This window comes from Atractosteus spatula, chromosome 15 (genome assembly GCF_055471065.1).
Source record: "Atractosteus spatula isolate fAtrSpa1 chromosome 15, fAtrSpa1.hap1, whole genome shotgun sequence".
In the NCBI taxonomy this organism is placed as follows: Eukaryota; Metazoa; Chordata; class Actinopteri; order Semionotiformes; family Lepisosteidae; genus Atractosteus; species Atractosteus spatula.
This window is the reverse complement of record NC_142720.1, coordinates 20,492,161-20,509,309: the sequence shown is the minus strand read 5'-3', so window position 1 is coordinate 20,509,309 and position 17,149 is coordinate 20,492,161. Positions and strand designations below refer to the sequence as shown.

General features: G+C 40.8%; 1 protein-coding gene across 6 annotated transcripts in view; it reads right to left on the bottom strand.

Moving 5' to 3' along the window:
- Positions 1-1,505: 1,505 nt before the first annotated feature.
- The window catches only part of birc6 (baculoviral IAP repeat containing 6), a 107,331-nt gene continuing 91,687 nt past the window's right edge, over positions 1,506-17,149 (bottom strand). For all 6 annotated transcript variants that reach the window (XM_088933594.1, XM_088933596.1, XM_088933597.1 and 3 more), the window contains exons 67-74: positions 15,929-16,074; positions 13,642-13,752; positions 13,067-13,284; positions 11,691-11,852; positions 11,029-11,106; positions 7,171-7,359; positions 3,100-3,234; positions 1,506-2,211 (exon numbers count right to left, since the gene is read on the bottom strand). In XM_088933594.1, coding sequence (XP_088789720.1) covers positions 2,035-2,211; positions 3,100-3,234; positions 7,171-7,359; positions 11,029-11,106; positions 11,691-11,852; positions 13,067-13,284; positions 13,642-13,752; positions 15,929-16,074 — 1,216 coding nt within the window. In that variant the 3' untranslated portion in view covers positions 1,506-2,034. The remainder of the gene's footprint in view (positions 2,212-3,099; positions 3,235-7,170; positions 7,360-11,028; positions 11,107-11,690; positions 11,853-13,066; positions 13,285-13,641; positions 13,753-15,928; positions 16,075-17,149) is intronic.

Sequence of the window (17,149 nt, the reverse complement as noted above, 5' to 3'; positions counted from 1 at the left end):
CTGGATGGAATTCTAATTTTGCAGTCACTTTGTGCACTGCCATTGTGCTGATGAAGATCAATATAGAACATATTATTAATTTAGAACAGACTGGTAAAAGAAATGATGCACGACATTATGAAAGGAGTGAAAACGTAGCTTGTGCTCATGCTTTGTAACAATTTCTGGCCGCCGTAATCTCATAATTAAAATTTACATTGGGGAAATGTAAACGCTTTCATCAAATGGAGAAGAACCCGTTGACTACAATATGTACGTGTAGGTTTTATCTTGCACGATCAGGTCTGCAGCTGATTAAGACGCACATAAGCAATAGAGTCCGGGATTTTACCTTTTACTTCCAACAAGCTGCATCTTAGTCCTGGAATCCTTTGTTCAGGGACCAGATCCAAAGTGAAGGGTTAATCCAGTTATTGCACTGGGACTTCCCTGGAAATCCACTTTTAAAACTTAGATCTTTTACACCTGACATGACCCGGGCTTGAACCTGCAACATCTGAGCTGTGCGGCTCCACCACACCAGTACCTTGAATGGTTAAAGTACTCAAAAGGACCTCCCTCTAAGGATGACATGGTTTTGAAAGAGATTCTGATCGTTTCTGAATTGTTTTTCTTTTCCTGTCCTCTTGCCACATGCGTTTGGGACAGTGCTTTGAGACGATTCACTACTAGCATATCTTAGTAAACATTTTCTGAACTTATCACTTCTAGATGGCTACAGAGATTCCCTGTAAAACATACAGAAGGAAGGAAAGTCATTTTAAATCTATTAAATAGTGAAAAGAACCCATTCAATAGAAAAGTTTTTATTATGTTCTTACAAAGGTAATTACTGGTAGACCAAACGAAAAAGAAAAACATTAAATTCAGTGCCAAAAGGTGTATTTAAAATCAACAGGTTCGACTATTACAATACTCAGAAAAGATAACCTGCCGTTACACCATTAAGCAGGTTTATAGAAGACCGAGATGTTAGTCTTCTTGTGCTCAGTCCCAGTGGTTTAAATTATATTTTTTGACCAATTCTTTACAAAAAAAAGGAAAAAGTCCTATAGTTACCTTTCATTTTTATGATCTATTCGAAAATGAAATTGCATTGCGTGTACCCTGTGTTTATATGCCACGTAAAACCTCCCAAAATTTACAGCAAGACAAACAGAAATTCAGTTTTAGTGAATGAAAACCTTCAGTAGTATAGGTTTCCAGGACTAGATTTTTTATCTTACTAGGGTGTGACTGCAGTGAAGTTAAAATGACATCTTCAAAAAAGGCACAGCAAGATTGATCATGTCACTCAGCTTGTTCATTATATACAGACCCCATTGACCCAAGCATCCTGAGATTCATACATCGCATAAAACAAGTTGCATTTATTAAACTTGCATTTAAAATTAGTACTGTATAGGCAAAATTAAATAGTCAAACTCAGTAATTACAAGTGTATGTACTTATTAAACATGTATCCAGCAATAAAAAGGTAACAAGTAATCAATCATAGCAATAAAGAATGTCCATTTAGCTTTTATTGATGTTTACAGGAGTCTGTAGAAATCAAATAAGCAATGTAAATGGGCAACCATAAGATCTCTCAAATTGAAGTGTGTTCTTTTTTTTAAATAGTATTCTTAAAGAATGACCAATATATTCTTGGTTACAACTGTCCTTGCTCTAACAGTCAAAATGAAAATTAACATTCAGTAAACATTCTTTTCTAAAGGTAGTTCCCTTATGTAATCGGTGATTTCATCTGTCATTATGTATACATAAACAAGTTTAATAACATACCAATCAGTGGTTATTTCACAATTGAAAAATAAAAGCACAAAAAAAGTTTACACTCTTTTACAGGGAAATAAAAGATCGTTCGATTTAAACTATTTCCTTAAGGGCATAGCATAGTCAGCTTTTTTTGTCTGTTTTTTTGTTCCGTTTTTCTCTGTAACTATTACATAATTAGATTCTTACATACAAATATGGACAAAATTTGGCTTGTGCTTGAAAGCCGTCAAGTCTGTGTGATGGGCGCGGCGCGGCTCACAGCCCCCCGTTGCTGCAGTGCGAGTCCGCCCCGCTGCTGCTGCTCGGCTTGTCCGACTCGTAGGAGGGCGACTCCGCGGCGGAGCTCTTCTCCGAGAACTCCTCGCCGTCGGGCTCCAGGCCGTCGGGACAGGGCAGCTTCAGCAGCTCCTCCCGCAGCTGCGCCGTGTGCCGCTGGAGGGACAAACACACACGGCCGCGGCCTTTCACGCGGGGCTGCTCTTCCCCCAGTCCCACAGACGTTCAGTGACCCCAGTGTTTGAATGTCAGCTCCCTGCCTCCAGTGGCTATGGATATAACACTACCGGAATAATACAGTATTCCAAAAAATAATTCCATCTTATTTACTAATCGGATTTTGCTTCCTTTTTCTTTTTTAGTTTTGTCCCTTTTCTCCTCCTTAGTATTGAGCGCCATTCCCCGGAGAAAGTTTCTTTTAAGTTTTTATTCATTTCACAGCACATAAAATCCACCGCCATCATTAGAAGATCAAAATATTACTGCCACTGTTAATTATTCCTCAGTTTGACTGATTACAGAAAAGATCTATTCGACGCTGATTCAACAGACTGCCCTTGACTGTAACATGTGAATGGGATACCTGCAAGACTTCCGAGACCATCAGGACACGACATGGGCATGAATCTGTCTCGACAGGTGATAAAAGACTGAGACCTGTCCTGAGTGGCCAATTCAGACTTAATTAACCCTCCAGCATTGGGGGTCAGGGGAAAGAAGATTTATGCTTTTCAATTCACCTTGCAATCTTGCTACATCAACAGCCAGCATGCTTTCAGCATTCAGCTGAATCTGACAGATGATAAAATCACATTCTGAACAATAAAAACGTGAACTAACAAAGATTTTAAAGGGAGTGGATCACAGCCAACTGTTCTACCATTCTCCTAGTTTCACCTCCACACATCCATGGGCTTCAAAGACGGTGTTGCTACCTTGAGCACCACCCTGAGAGAAAAGTATAATTCTGTAGAAAAGTGTAGGTGTAAACTTTGCCTTTAAGATGACTCAATGGCATCCTTACTGTGTGTCAAACAACCCTACCTTGAGCGCAGCTGCGTGATGAGACATCGTCCTGCCCACTCGCTTGTCACTGCTGTACTGCTGGATGTCGGCGATCCACTCCTCACACTGGGCCATTACCTCTGCTCTCTTCAGGTAGAAATGCTTGTGTATGACCTGGGAGGAGGAGGCAAGAGAAAGAGGGAATTAGCTGGCTTCCACAAAAGACCCCATTAGCAGCTCTCTCGTCAGAGGACATGGCTGTTAACAACTGTGCTGCTGTTGTATGCAATCTTCTGGGTACCAGGACTGTTTAGGCTGCTCGTCCCCATTCTTTGTGAAAATGCTCTAACACCTCTAGCGTCAACATCCAGGCAGCACTACGATCCTGAAAGGTTTATAATTTTTCAAAACTGCATTAAGGAGAGAGAGAAGAAAAAAGAGAGAAGGGGAAAACATAAATCTGTTTGATGGAAAGCCCTGAAAGCAAAACTTTTATGGCGACTAACAAGAGAAAATGCTTTAGAGTTAGAAGCTTGATGTTTTCTTCTGGTTGTTCCTTTCCTGCGGGCTATGTCCTCAGAGCAAGCCTCCTTTCATCTCTGAAAGGCTCCTGCACACCCTCGCCCCCACGGCTGGGCTCTGTGATTTACACCACTTTCACATCACTGCGGTGATTAGTCTGCCAGTCTCCACAGACGTCACCAAGGTCCTGGTCCGTAGAGTCGGAGGATTGATTCGGCAGCGGCAGGCCCTCGGCGCACAAATCAGCCACTGCTCACCTCAACAAAGACACCCTGCAAAGTCAGGGAAGAGTTCCTGCACTCCAGTAATATTCAGTTTGAAACCTTCCTCCAGGAGGATAATCACACTAATCATGCCATCATGTATAACCTCACCATTTTTTCAAATTCATTTGATCAAATTTTAATTATATCTTATCAAATGCTTTAATGTGGATATATGGCTTGAGGTGATTTAGGTGTACTGTGTTCAACAATCTCTTCATTTTACACTGATTACAGTAGGTTCTATGTTCTCATTGAAGAACGTGTTGTTATGTCTGTTAAACAGTTCTCCTTCAGCAACCTTAACTTCCAGTTTAGTACTCTGGGTACAGAGGTGTCAAGGGCATGCATGAGTCCTTCATTCCTCCTATTTCAGTCAGTTAATATCGCACTCCCTGAAAACATCTGCCTGTGACCTAGCTGGACCTGAGACAGGATTTGAAGCTGACTCTGGTGAAAACGTCCGATAACCACGATTTCCTTTGTGCTTCGGCATGATACAACACCGTAATAAGAACTGTGATGCAAGAGCCATGGCGTGTGATTTAAAGAAGTGAAAGAAAAATACAGTTTCTAGTTCCAAAACTAGCTTGATCTAGAACAACCTTCAAACGCCTGAAAGACTGTACTTCAGTATAACTTTACAAATTCGGATAGAGCTTTACAAAATACACTTCAGCCAGTAGCTTAACTTCACATGGCAGAATCCTTCTTTAGCTGTTGGGCCAAAGACTTCTCCTCACAGGTGTGCTTATACTGTACAGAGCTGACCATACTAGGAATCCACTATGATTTATGTCTTTAATACTTCACTTGCAGAGAAAACTACAATAAAATAATGTACTGCAAGTCAGTTCCTCTAGATGTATTTTTTATGGAATAAAAATAACTGGACCAACAAAGCCGTCAACACAATGGAGTCAGGCCGCACTTCTTAACACTAATGTCTGGAGATGTTTCTGGCGAGAGTGTCCACAGTGTGCACCGCGAGGAGAGGACACCTTGGCAGAGGTTACCTGAGCCCGCCCTTCCCCAGGCTCTCTGGGAACAGAGCACGCGAGTGGGTTTCAACACGCTGCCTTATCTATAAACCCCGAGTGTGGACAATGACTTCAAGAAATGTTGCTAGAAAGAGTCAGAGCAACACTGTACGTCCAACTAAGGATGTTAGCGGTGTTCAATTAAGAAATACGAGGCTTGTCATAATATTTCATTCTAGCTTCTTCTTAAGCACAGCTTTTACAGCTGTAGGAGTACACTCAGTGACCACATGCAGTAATGGTTTCTGACTTCTTAATTCAAATTCCCTAATGCTTCAAGGGGACAATGTCAGGGAGACAAGAACACTAATCTGAACACAGCCTGGCTTCTTAATTGACTTAGTTACGATTTACTGTCAAAGTTATCCTATGGCTTATAAGCCTAAATAGAACACACAACAATGGAAATGAAGTGAGGATAGAGATGAGTCTTGTTCACCAAAACAAACTGAAGTAAATTGACTAAATGCACCCTGCCTTTCTTTCTAGATTTCAGTCAGAGCTGAGAAAAGTATGTTTGGCAAAGCAAGCAGTTTGGCCCAAAGAAAAAGAATCTTGAATCTTTAAGGCATCTGTATTTATATCTAGGAATTTTTTTCTTCATAACTAATAATTCAATCCATGCTGACCTTTAAAAAATGATATAAATAGTTCAGTACTAGGAAAACATGCATCCCGCACAAAAAACATATTACATTATTATTAAACATATTTGTAGTGTTATGGTAATGAAGAGTGCCAATGTAGAAACAGAAAGTGTCCACAGAACCGGCACTAAATTACAAGAACCTTTCAACACACTGAATAAATAACTGAAACGAACACAACAGTTTCAGTTCTAATTTGGCTATTGTAAGATCTTTCTTTCATTATTTAATTTTTCTGCTAGCAGGTATACAATGCGAGACCCACTGGGCACTAATGTGCAAATGAAAGCAGATCTCCAGATGCCGTCCATAGGAATAGCTGCTGTACCGTTGAGGCTGGTCCTTTGCTCAGCGTATCCAGGGCTAAATCCTGGACTTTGGGAACTGTGCCCTTTCTGACGCTGCTCCACTGTTATGGAATGCCCCTACTCAGTTCTCTATGATTCAAATTCCTTAAACCTTTTAAAAAACTGAACTCGAACTCAGCTTTTTTCCACGGCCTGTATCGGTTAGCCCTATATTCTATCTATATAAACATGTATGGTCTTGTTTAGTTTTTCTTTTGCTTTGTTGTTGTTTTTTATTTTATTGTTGTTTTATAATAATAATAATAATAATAATAATAATAATAATAATAATAATAATGACATCCATGACAGAGACCGCACTATGTCAAAGCTTAGACGAAGAGAATGTGCAATTCTAAAACTTACAAGAGTGCATTTCAATTAAGACCTCAGTACTTAAAGCATTCAACCACAATTTCAATTACATTTTCATCAGTAGCAGGCAAATGAAGAGGGTTTAGGGTGAGAGTTATCTGCTCTCTGTTGAGTGATTACACCTCTCAGAGACTAACTACACTGGAATTTATCTTGCTCCAGCATATTCCCCATCAGCGCAGCGAGTCAAGCTACGTGTCGCCTTCCTTGTGAAAACCATTAGAAATATTGCTCTTTTTGAGGCTGGGAAAGGAACAGATCACAATCTGTCTACATTATCCCGTGTCAAGGACAAGAGGAAATCATACAGAGACGCAGAAAGACACAGCAAAAGACGACTAGATCTGAAGGATACAGTCAAGCTGCAAAATTAAGTGTACAGCAGACAGACTTGTTGAATATTAATATCTCAGGGCTTCATGATTGACTAGCCTCTCATTCACTACTTTGTTCAATACACACAGGAGACGCTTGTTTCCTTTTATTACAAACCATTACAATTCTAGCAAGTGAAGCTAGCAAGTAAATGTTGTTTAAACGTATAAATTATACGTTTTTAATAATTTAGAATTCTGTGATAAGTAAATCATAATTCTCAAAACACGATTTTGAATATATGTATATTAACATTAGCAGATGTATTAATTGGTTAAGTAGCATCTAATACCATAGATGGCATACAACATTAATTTGAACTTCTGTATCTGCTTTGTAATTTTCATTCATTTGTCATTTTTAGTTATTGCCAAGGGGTTTGAGATCTGAAAGCCAGGACATAACGTAAAGTGTTCTACTATTATATTGGACCTGACATGTGCCGAAATGGGTTCGCTGCCAGATATTTCAGCCCTTCTTTAGCCCAGCTGAGCTGCCCCGCCCCTCCATGCCCAGCAGGGCAAGCCGAGACACTGGGTACCTCTTTAAAGCACGGGGAGGGGCTGCGAAGCTGCTCCAGCATGGCCCACTTCACCGTCGCCTGCCGGATGTTGCCGTCGTACTCCCTGGAGCTCTGTGTGCCACTCGGCGTGCCCCGTGAGCGCTCGTACCCGGGCTCGTTGAAGTACGGCTCTGCCACAAGGATGAGAGACTGCACCGACACCAGAACCTGCGGGCAGGGAGCACAAATCACAGCGCGTCAACGGCCCGATCGCCGTTTCACTGGGAAGAGGAAAATTAGATGAAGGTGTCTTTATCAAACTGCGGTTTTCTTACAACAAAACCTGCAAATCAAAAATGTTTGTGAAAAAACGACGACATCAAAACCAACAAGAATATCAGAGAATTGACATCAGCATATTTGGTGGCTCTGCAAATTAGATTGGTTAGTGACTTGCCTCCATCCATCCATTGTGCAAGGCACAGAGAAATGGGACACAGCCAGGAGCTACGATATCACCCTGCAACTCACAACTGGCAGCCCACTGAAGCTCAGCAGGTGTGAGCCTGGCCAGTACCTCAATGGGAGTGTCCTAAGAAAAAACTAAGGTTGCTGCTGAAAAAAGGTGTTAGTGGGACTAGTACGGGGTGCTCACACAGTAGCCTGTGTGGGTCCTAATGTCCCAGTATATTGATGTGGACACTGCACTGTTAGAAAAAAGGCGCCGTCCTTTGGATGAGATGTAAAACCGAGGTCCTGACTACTCGGAAATATATTTTCTGAGTAGCTACAGCACGACTGCCTTTATGTTTTGTAAGCCAACATCATCAAAGAACATACTCTGGAAGCTACTAAAAGGACTAAAAGGAACTTTCTATAGGCCCAAAAAACAGTTTTTTTTATTCCAAGGTTAATATCACTGCTGAATTACTTTTATATTTAGCTCACAATGCTCACTACACGTTTACCGAGAGCCACTGAACAATGAGTCGTGGATGAACATCTGTTCATCAGAGCGCTTGTGCCAAGAGATCCTGTGTTCACAGACACCGGATCACTGGGGTCGGACAAAAGGAGCATTTAATGGAAAGTGCTGGGTGAAAGGACAGAGCTGCTCTGGAGCTAGAGGTGATACCAGAAGCAAGAGCAGGTACCGAGGCTCCTGCAGCGCGTGCGGATGCCAGTGGAGGACGTGCAGACGGTTCGATGATACCAGCGACGTCTTGACCCCCTGAGCGAAGCTGGCATCGCACACAGATTGATAAAACCAAAACACAGACATGTGTTGCCGAAAATGCACAATAGTGAGTAGGCCGAGCAGCTGCGAAGACTTCTAGAGCTCACTGCCTAGTTTCCACTGCTTGAGAACCGCAATAATTCCGAAATGAACAATTCAGCTAAACCCACATGATGTACATTTGTCCTCATATCGATGTAGACTAGAAAAATGCCTTTGCACTAAACACACTGGTTGTAATGTTAGCTGCTTTTTTTTTCTTTCATTGCGTAATTCTTTCATTGTTGACTCAAACTGTACATATCTACAGTATCGTTTCCCTGCAGCATACAGTAATATCAACCTCTTGCATAACATTACACTGTTAATTTAAATGCTTATTAAGCTTCCAAAAAATTTTAAGTGGATTTTTCCGAGTATATTGCCAACCTTGTTATAATATAGTGCAGTCATATTCAACTAAAATGCCCACAACAACACGAGGGAGTGACTACAGTGTCACTTAGATTTTTCAGTCGTTTCTCAGCATCTCACTCTATTCTGTTAATCGGCAGAACATACTTAGCTGTTTCTCTTCTTGCAACTTATGTGTTGCTGTCAGATACGTCCAGCTCCTGGGGAACAGCTTGTCCTTCACTACTGCTTTTAAATGCTTCTAAAGATAACTTCTATTGCCTCCTGCAAGGTGAACAGCTTGAATTCACCCATGAAAAAAGCTAAACGTATAGAGTTGCTGCACGGCAAAAACAGTCAAACCGTTTTACTGCAAGAGACCCATCAAAGAGCTGCTGATACTCACAGATTAAAAAAAAGACTCCTCATTCTTGCAAGCATGATCAAATAAATGCAGATCACAGGACAAATATTACCGTCACTGATTTTACATAGATAGATGTTTGTCATGTGTTTACAATGCTAAACACTATATGCCTTTCAGTTCATGTACCCAATATGTGCGTACGATGTAAGGTTTAAAATCTCAAATGTCTTGGATCGGGTCCTTGTGTTGCTCTGCTCTGTGTTCCAACTCAAGCAGTCAATTAAACAACCAAATTATTTTCTAAATTGGACATATATAGGATTTTTCGTAAAGTCTTTCACAGTTGATTACACAAGGCATTCACTTCAGGTACAGTTATCTATAAATCTCCTTAGAGCCTGGTTAAAAGTAATGCAATTATACAGCAAATTAAATAACTAAACCAGCTATGTAACAGAGAATGTGACTGGAACAAGAATCAGAAGCCAAAGCAGGAATCAAGTTTGAGACCCCTGTTATAGATGAGACTGTAATCTGCTCTTTAATCCAGTAATAAACACCTTTTTAATGACATCACTGGCCATTTATTCTGCCTTCAAATGAAATATTGGTATAAATTTACTATGAGAAAAACAATGTAGCAAAATATTTTTACAATTTACTCAATGCAGAGACAAGTTAAAATCTCATATTGACTGTATATTCCCTTCTCTTAGTTGTAGCAAATGCTGTCCACAGATGTATGGTAGGTTCAGTGCCCATGCCAAGGTTATCATGCCATGTTATCATGCCAAGGTTCTGTGCCCATTTGACTTGCTCTCGGGAACCACTTGCAACAAACATTTTAAGTCTTACTTCAGTTGGGCCTCTAACACAGATTTTGTATTGCAAACTTGCTCCTTGCAAGTAAGCCCAAATATAAGTTCTAGTTTCATTTCTTAAAAAAGGCCAAGTTACAGATTGCTAGGTATTACTCAATGATCATAAAATAAAAGAAATGTTGTTTTTTTTATCCTTGATCAATTATAGTTTACTAAAACAATGAGGAAAATGGGATGACAACCAAGTGCCAGTATGATTTCAGTTTAATCAACTGCTTAATTATGACAAAAAGATGACACCAAGTAAACTGCTTGTTTAAAATGCTTTACAGGAATAACTGAGCCACTCAGTATCTGAGAATCATTCATGTTACAATAGCAATATAAAAGAAACACTGGGAAGACAGTTCCTATTGTTTCCAGGCAGCGGGTACATTTCTCCTATCTTGGGCAATAGGATTTATAGCTTTATTACACTGATAAATGCAACCTTATAAACAAGCTTCCCAGACACCACAGCTAGAGTGAATCTAGTGCTTAATTCAAAAAGATTTCACAGCTTTACAATCCTGTAACACAGATCTAAAACTAAAAAGCCCTTTTGTAACGAACCATCCACTGATGTTTGTACCACATTAAAGCTTCATGTCACCATGGATTACACTGCTAATCTGGTGCACGTCTGGAGTGACCAGACCCACCAACATAACCATCACCAAGCTGCAGCTTTGGGACTGTGAAGCAGCTCTACCTGGCGTAGTGCCTAGATGTGGAAAGCACATGTCTGTGGGGGGGAAAAACAAGATGGTGACATACTGTACTAAACAATATGGAGGCTAGATGCCATCCCTATGTGGATAGTTACTGATTAGGGGGACTCAACATAACGGAGTTCTCCCTTAATTTGTGCATACTGTATGCAGCTGTATGCAACTGGTATGATCTTTTTGCACTTACTATCATATCAATAATCACATTTTAATGAAAGCCCCATTCTAAATCCACAATTTGAAATGAAAAACCGTAATAATGCCAACGCAACGTAAATCAGAATTCATGGTGTCAGTTACTGGTCTCACCTGTAAAAAGCTTGATGTTTGAGGGTTCCACTTTTCCTCTGGTCTCCCATGCCAGGTGTTGAGAATACTTAAGCACACCTTCAAACACAATGAAAGGGAAACATGAGGATTCTTTCGTTAAAGAAACAGCAACAGTCATTTTTCCCCCCCACACTGTCATCTTACATCTACCATGTGAGATTGGTAAGCCATGAAATAAAGGAACATCAGTGGCAATAACCCATGACCCTGTGTGTCAGGAGCACTAAAGCAATACAAACTAGATAAGATCAGGTCACTTAATTGGCCATATCCAATTTCTTGTATTAGGAATTTGTCTTTTCGCATACCCCAGCTTGCTCTCCATGAGACACACAGACAGGGAGAGAAGCTGGGGGTCAGAGTACAGGGTCAGCCATTTATACGGCGCCCCTGGAGAAGTTGGGGTGAAGGGCCTTGCTCAGGTGCCCAACGGCCGCAGGATACAAACCGGCAACCTTCCAGCCACGGGCGCAGATCCTGAGCCACAGAGCCACCGCTCCTCCAGAAAGTAGAAGTCTGGAAAGTGGAAGACTGAACAGAGCCTCTCCTATGCAATCTGCTACCTCGCCTTTCACGCGCCACTGTGTGACTGAAAGGGGCCGCAGCCTCCCCCCAGATGTGTGGCGAACGACATGACTTACTTTTCCGTCGTTGTAGAGATTTGGGTTGAAGCGCACACTGTGTCCTCCTGTGGTCTCCAGGTTGACGAGGGGAGGCGAGTTTGGATAGTCTTGAGGAAAATACACATCAAACTCAAAACAACCATTTGCATAAGGGGTATCTGCAGGGCCGGTGATAAGAACCTGGAAGAGCACATGAAGAAAACAAAGGCGCTGAACATTAACATTGCAAATTTTCTCTCCAGGAATAAAAACAGCGTCACTGCCTTCATAATAAAAAGGTTCTCAAATTAAAACAAGACAATATTTATTATGCTTACAGAAACACATTTTAATTCTTCTTGGATTAATTATCCTGTGCTAAGAATGATTGTGGGGTCACAGCCACTCAGAATGCCACTAAAGCCATAATTTAAACCCTGCAGTTGAAACAAATTACAAGGAATTTCATACTAATACCCTTAACACCCTTTATCAGCTGCAGTCTTTCCTCAGTCCTGCAATCTACCAAATAATTATAGAAGGAAACATTTTACATTGTCTTTGGTATATAGTAACTTATACTGAGATCATTCATCCCTTTTCTTACATGGTCTTGGTAAGCAGTAGGCACAAGGCGGGAAACACCTTGGACGGGACGCCCGCCCATCTCAGAACACACACTGATACTTTCCCAGAAGCCAGTTAACCTATTGTTATGTCTTTAGACTGCGAGAGGAAACCAGAGCGCCTGGGGGAAACCCACTCAAACACGGGGAGAACATGCAGTACAAACCTCACGCAGATGGAAGTAAACCCAAGGCCCCAGGACTGCAAGGCAGCAATGCTAGTTGCACCACCACACCACCCAAACCGACATCATGGAGAACAGTTTCTGTTTTAACCTCCTGATCTACTCCTGTTGGTTTTGGGCATCTAGCTGGAGGTCCGGTTTCCGGGACTCACAAACTACATGTGCATGTTTACAAAGGCTGTCTGTGACCGTAATGCATATGTTTGATTTCGCATTGCAAAGCAAGAGTCAGCTACACCGTTTTGGCTAAAAAGGAGTGGCAGACACTCTATTCAACAGCAGACCAAGCTGCCTCTGTTTTATTTTGACTAGATTAGTCTTTTTAATGGAAGGTCTTTCTAGCTGTTTATCTACTATTGTGTCCAACAGAGAGGTCCTGCTTATTAAATTAATGGTGCATTTAATCGGTCTACCGCTATAACCAGATAGAGATGTATAAAACTGATCAATATATTATTTTTTTCTGATATGTAGCACATTATGTATTGATGGATTTCAATATCATTTTGCACAGTCAAACTATGTACCAGACGTGTTCATATAGTCAGGATTCAGCAGACACGGCTCATGATTTTAGAAAGGCTGAGAAGTCCAGGGCCTTTACCTTCATTATGTCCAGCCTCTCCTCGTCACACCTCACAAAGACGCTGGAGGAAGAGGAGAGCGGCAGGGAGGTGGAGAGGGTGACAGCTTCCTGTGCGAGGCGGCGGGCACGGGCAGCGCTGTTGGCGTCGCTGGCGTTCTTCACCTGAGACATGTAATGGTAATTCACTTTGAACACTAGCTTGCCGTCCTCGTCCTCAGAAACCATTTCAAAGGTGTCTGGAAAACAAAAAACAAGACAAAACAAAAAAAAAAAAGGTTGTGCTTGGCTTGTGCATTCATCAAGGACGGTCTTTCCTCGCTGCCCTTGGTTCGTGTTCCCTTTTTAATCCAATTACTTGAAACCTCTCCTGCCTGCAAATTCAAGAGCGGGCGGCAGCTCAGAGTACAGTAATCAATCCGACGTGTGAATGACAAACAACAGATGTAGCAGCTCGCGATGGTCTGGCAGCCGGTCCGCGCTTCGCCAGATTTTCAGAGCGAATCCGGAATCCTGACACTTCTAAAGCTGTGGAGAATCAGGACAACGCCAGCCGTGGGAGACGGGGACATTTTCCACTGTTGTTTGCCACTTACCAAACTGCAGTTTCTTCATGGCAGCAACATATTTTTCCTCCAGGGAACGCAGAACTGACAGCGGTTTAGGTCTGGCAGCTGTTTTCTTGGAAGATTCTGCCAGCTTCTTCTCTGTTATAAAAAAACAAGTCCAACCAAAACCATTAGAAACAGGCATTGTAAACAACTGGGTGACGTTGTTGCAGTCAATACGGTTGGCGTCTTTCAAGAAACAGCTAGATCCCTGGATCAATTAGCTACTAGCAACCAGATGAGCTGGATGGGTTCAAAGTCTTCCTCTTGATTGTAAGCTTTATGCATTCAGTCTTGAGATGATGCTACAGTCTGCAATATCCACATAAAAACCACGACTTCAGCACAAGAGCTGTGGTTCATATAGTGCACTCACTATAATTGAGTGCACCTTACAGTCTTATTTAAGGGAAATATATGAATACAGTACAATTTACTTTACAAGCTTATTTGTAAAACATTTAACAAATCATCTGTCTCAATTTAGAGGCTTCCTATTACAGTGAAACAGTGTTGCTAGTCATAGATTATGCCATTAAATAATGTGCTGCTGTAAATCCTCTTTTCAAACCCTTTTGTTTAAACCCAACAAAGCACGTTAATTTGATACAAATATCATGGCCAACCTCAGAGAAAATACTGCTTAAAGCTGGCACAACTGAATACACCACAAAACAACAAGATGTGTTCTTTTCTAAAAGTAATTCAAATTATCCACTTTATTTTGACTAGATTAGTCTTTCTAATGGAAGGTCATTCTAGCCATTTATCTACTATTGTGCCCAGCGAAGAGGTCCTCCTTATTAGGTTATTGGTGCATTTAATTGGTCTACCGCTATAACGAGCGATACATAACATTGATCAATATATTAATTTTTTGTAGCACATTATGCATTGATGGATTTCAATATCATTTTGCACAGTCATAAACTATGTACCAGATGTGTCACTATGTCATTATTCAGCCGGCCACCGCACTGTGAAGATGTGCTCATACTAGTGAAGCATCTCTCAGGAGGGAAGTTCTGAAAAGGTTCACCACAAGTCAGCTTACACTTACGATATGGATTTTGCACCTCAAGTGCCGGCATATGGATTTGTGGTTTTGTATCGCGGCAATCCCCAACGTTTACTTGCTTGCCACTGAGGGGCTCTGTGTTACAAGCGACTGCAAAGCAAGGGAGGAAACTGATAATGTATGTGGCGCAGGGGGAGGGCAAGACGCTTTAATCCAACAGCACGCACTCATCAATGAGCAGCTTTTTATTCCCCGGTAGTAATGGTACACCTGGGCTTGCAGCACTGCATTAATGACCTGGTAATCTGGCTGCAGAGCCAAAGGTATATACTGTCACTTTCAACAGTGCATTTGTTTTAGAAGATTATGAGACACACAATTGATTATATCGTAAGGTGTCTTTTATTAATTAAGACTTTAGTTTGGTTGCAGGCTTTCAGGATCGAGCTCTGTGTACGTTGCTCATTATGTAACAAAGGAAGACAGATTATGAATATTAATTAACTAAAAATATTACATGCTTAAAGAAAATTGGTTTGCCTTTAATAAAAACAAACAGTGAAGCTGGTTTCAGCATAGAAACTTCAACAAATATTTAACGGTACTAAACATTTCCATCTGGGTGTTTAAATTCACCTGTATTAATCCTGCATATCTTAAAATAACGTTTGTCAAATGCACAAAATTAACTAAATGCAATCTTTAAATTTTTTTTGTGCATTTGTTTTAGTTTCACCACACTGCTTTTTTTCCATGGTTCTGTAAATGTTTCTTGTATAACAATTTAACAACCTAATAATGCTGGAATACTCCTTCTACATGAGTACATTCAACAGAGGTACTTTCAAGCAGAGTGACCTTTTGGGTCTTAAGTCATGCTATAATTACTGCACAATAATGACAACTTTTTAAATTACTGTTCAAAGGAAGCACTCCTACCACATTTGAGCACTTCTTACTGTTTTTTTTCTAAGTGATCCCATGAAGTGCTAAATTATAAACACAATGGCCACTGTCCTGATCAACTGCACTGTTCTTTCTTACCAATGCTTCTGGTAAAACCTTATTATTATCATCTAATCAAGACAATCGAGTTCCTCCGGTTCTGAAGTGAGCTAATAAAGCAATACCCACTCCGCTGCTTCGACCAGATTCCCAGAAATGCTTTATTATGAATCATGAGCCCTACCAAGGGCTTGGAGAAAAGGCTCTGAATGGCAAGATCATGGATAAATCAGGACTCGGCGAGCTCTGCACCTTGATGTGCCTGCCTCAGGCTGGTCGTAGCAGCGTAAACAATCTCTGCTGTCTTCTGGATGTCCGGTACCAGAAGAGTAAGGCCTTCGGGCTCAGGGTCCGATGCTTCTGCTTTCACAACCCCTTTGCTTTTATCTTTTTTAGACCTGTAAGAAAGAGTAACATCAACATTGTGCACCGAAGAAATAACCTTAAGCAAACTGCCGGCCACTGGAAATTCCTCTGAACTGTCATGTGAGAGAGCCCATTAGGAATCATGACCCACAAAAACAAGTTTCAGACGACTGTCGGTTCGGGCCCTAAAACTGCTGCTCTACAACTTTTCAATTACAAAATTCCTGTAAAGTTCTCTTATTATTTTATTATTTAACTACAACCCTTTCCCAAGATTGCTAAAAAATTGAATCTCTAATGAAACTTTAATCTCTGAAAGACCTTTACACATTTTTTTAATGACGCTTCAAGCCTTTCACAGTAGTTTACACTATTCACAAAATATGATTCTATAACTGAAATCTTTTGATCTGACTGGTAATTCATGATTCATATTTCAATCAGGCTTTTACAAAAAATGTCAACTACATAAATGCATTGGTACTGAGTAATTTTAGCATAAGTGACATTGAGATATTACAGGGCTTGGGCAGCTTAAAACTAATAAATCACCATGGTCCAACAGTATTTTCCCAGTGGGTTTTAAGGGGGGGGAAAGGAATGTTATTCAAAGACCGTTAAGTTGGGTGTTTCAATTGTGAGTAAAAATGTGAACTGTATCCACAGATTGCATCATTGCAAATGTAGCACCAATTTAATAAAAAGAGACCGTCTTACTGTCCATCTGAAAAGGTGTGGAAATGTTAGAGTAACACTAAAAGAATATTGATTAAATAATGACATTTCATGAGACACCAGCACACTTGACTGTCAGCTTCTTTCCAATATTTAGCACTGCACACACAGTCCATTAAACCTCATGGTGATTATTCATTTAATGATTAAGAATGATTGCAGCTGAACTCTTCCTCCCAGCACGTTGGATGACAAAGGTATGCAGACATGGAAGCTGGGAGAAACCCGTGGAAAAATGAGGTATGGTTGTTTACCACTAGTGTCAATAAATGCAGAAAATAAGCCCAAATGCTAAATACTGACCTCACTAAATCACAAACTGGCTCTGGGTAATTCTAAAAAGGGCACAAAGACAGGACTTGACTGCAAGAT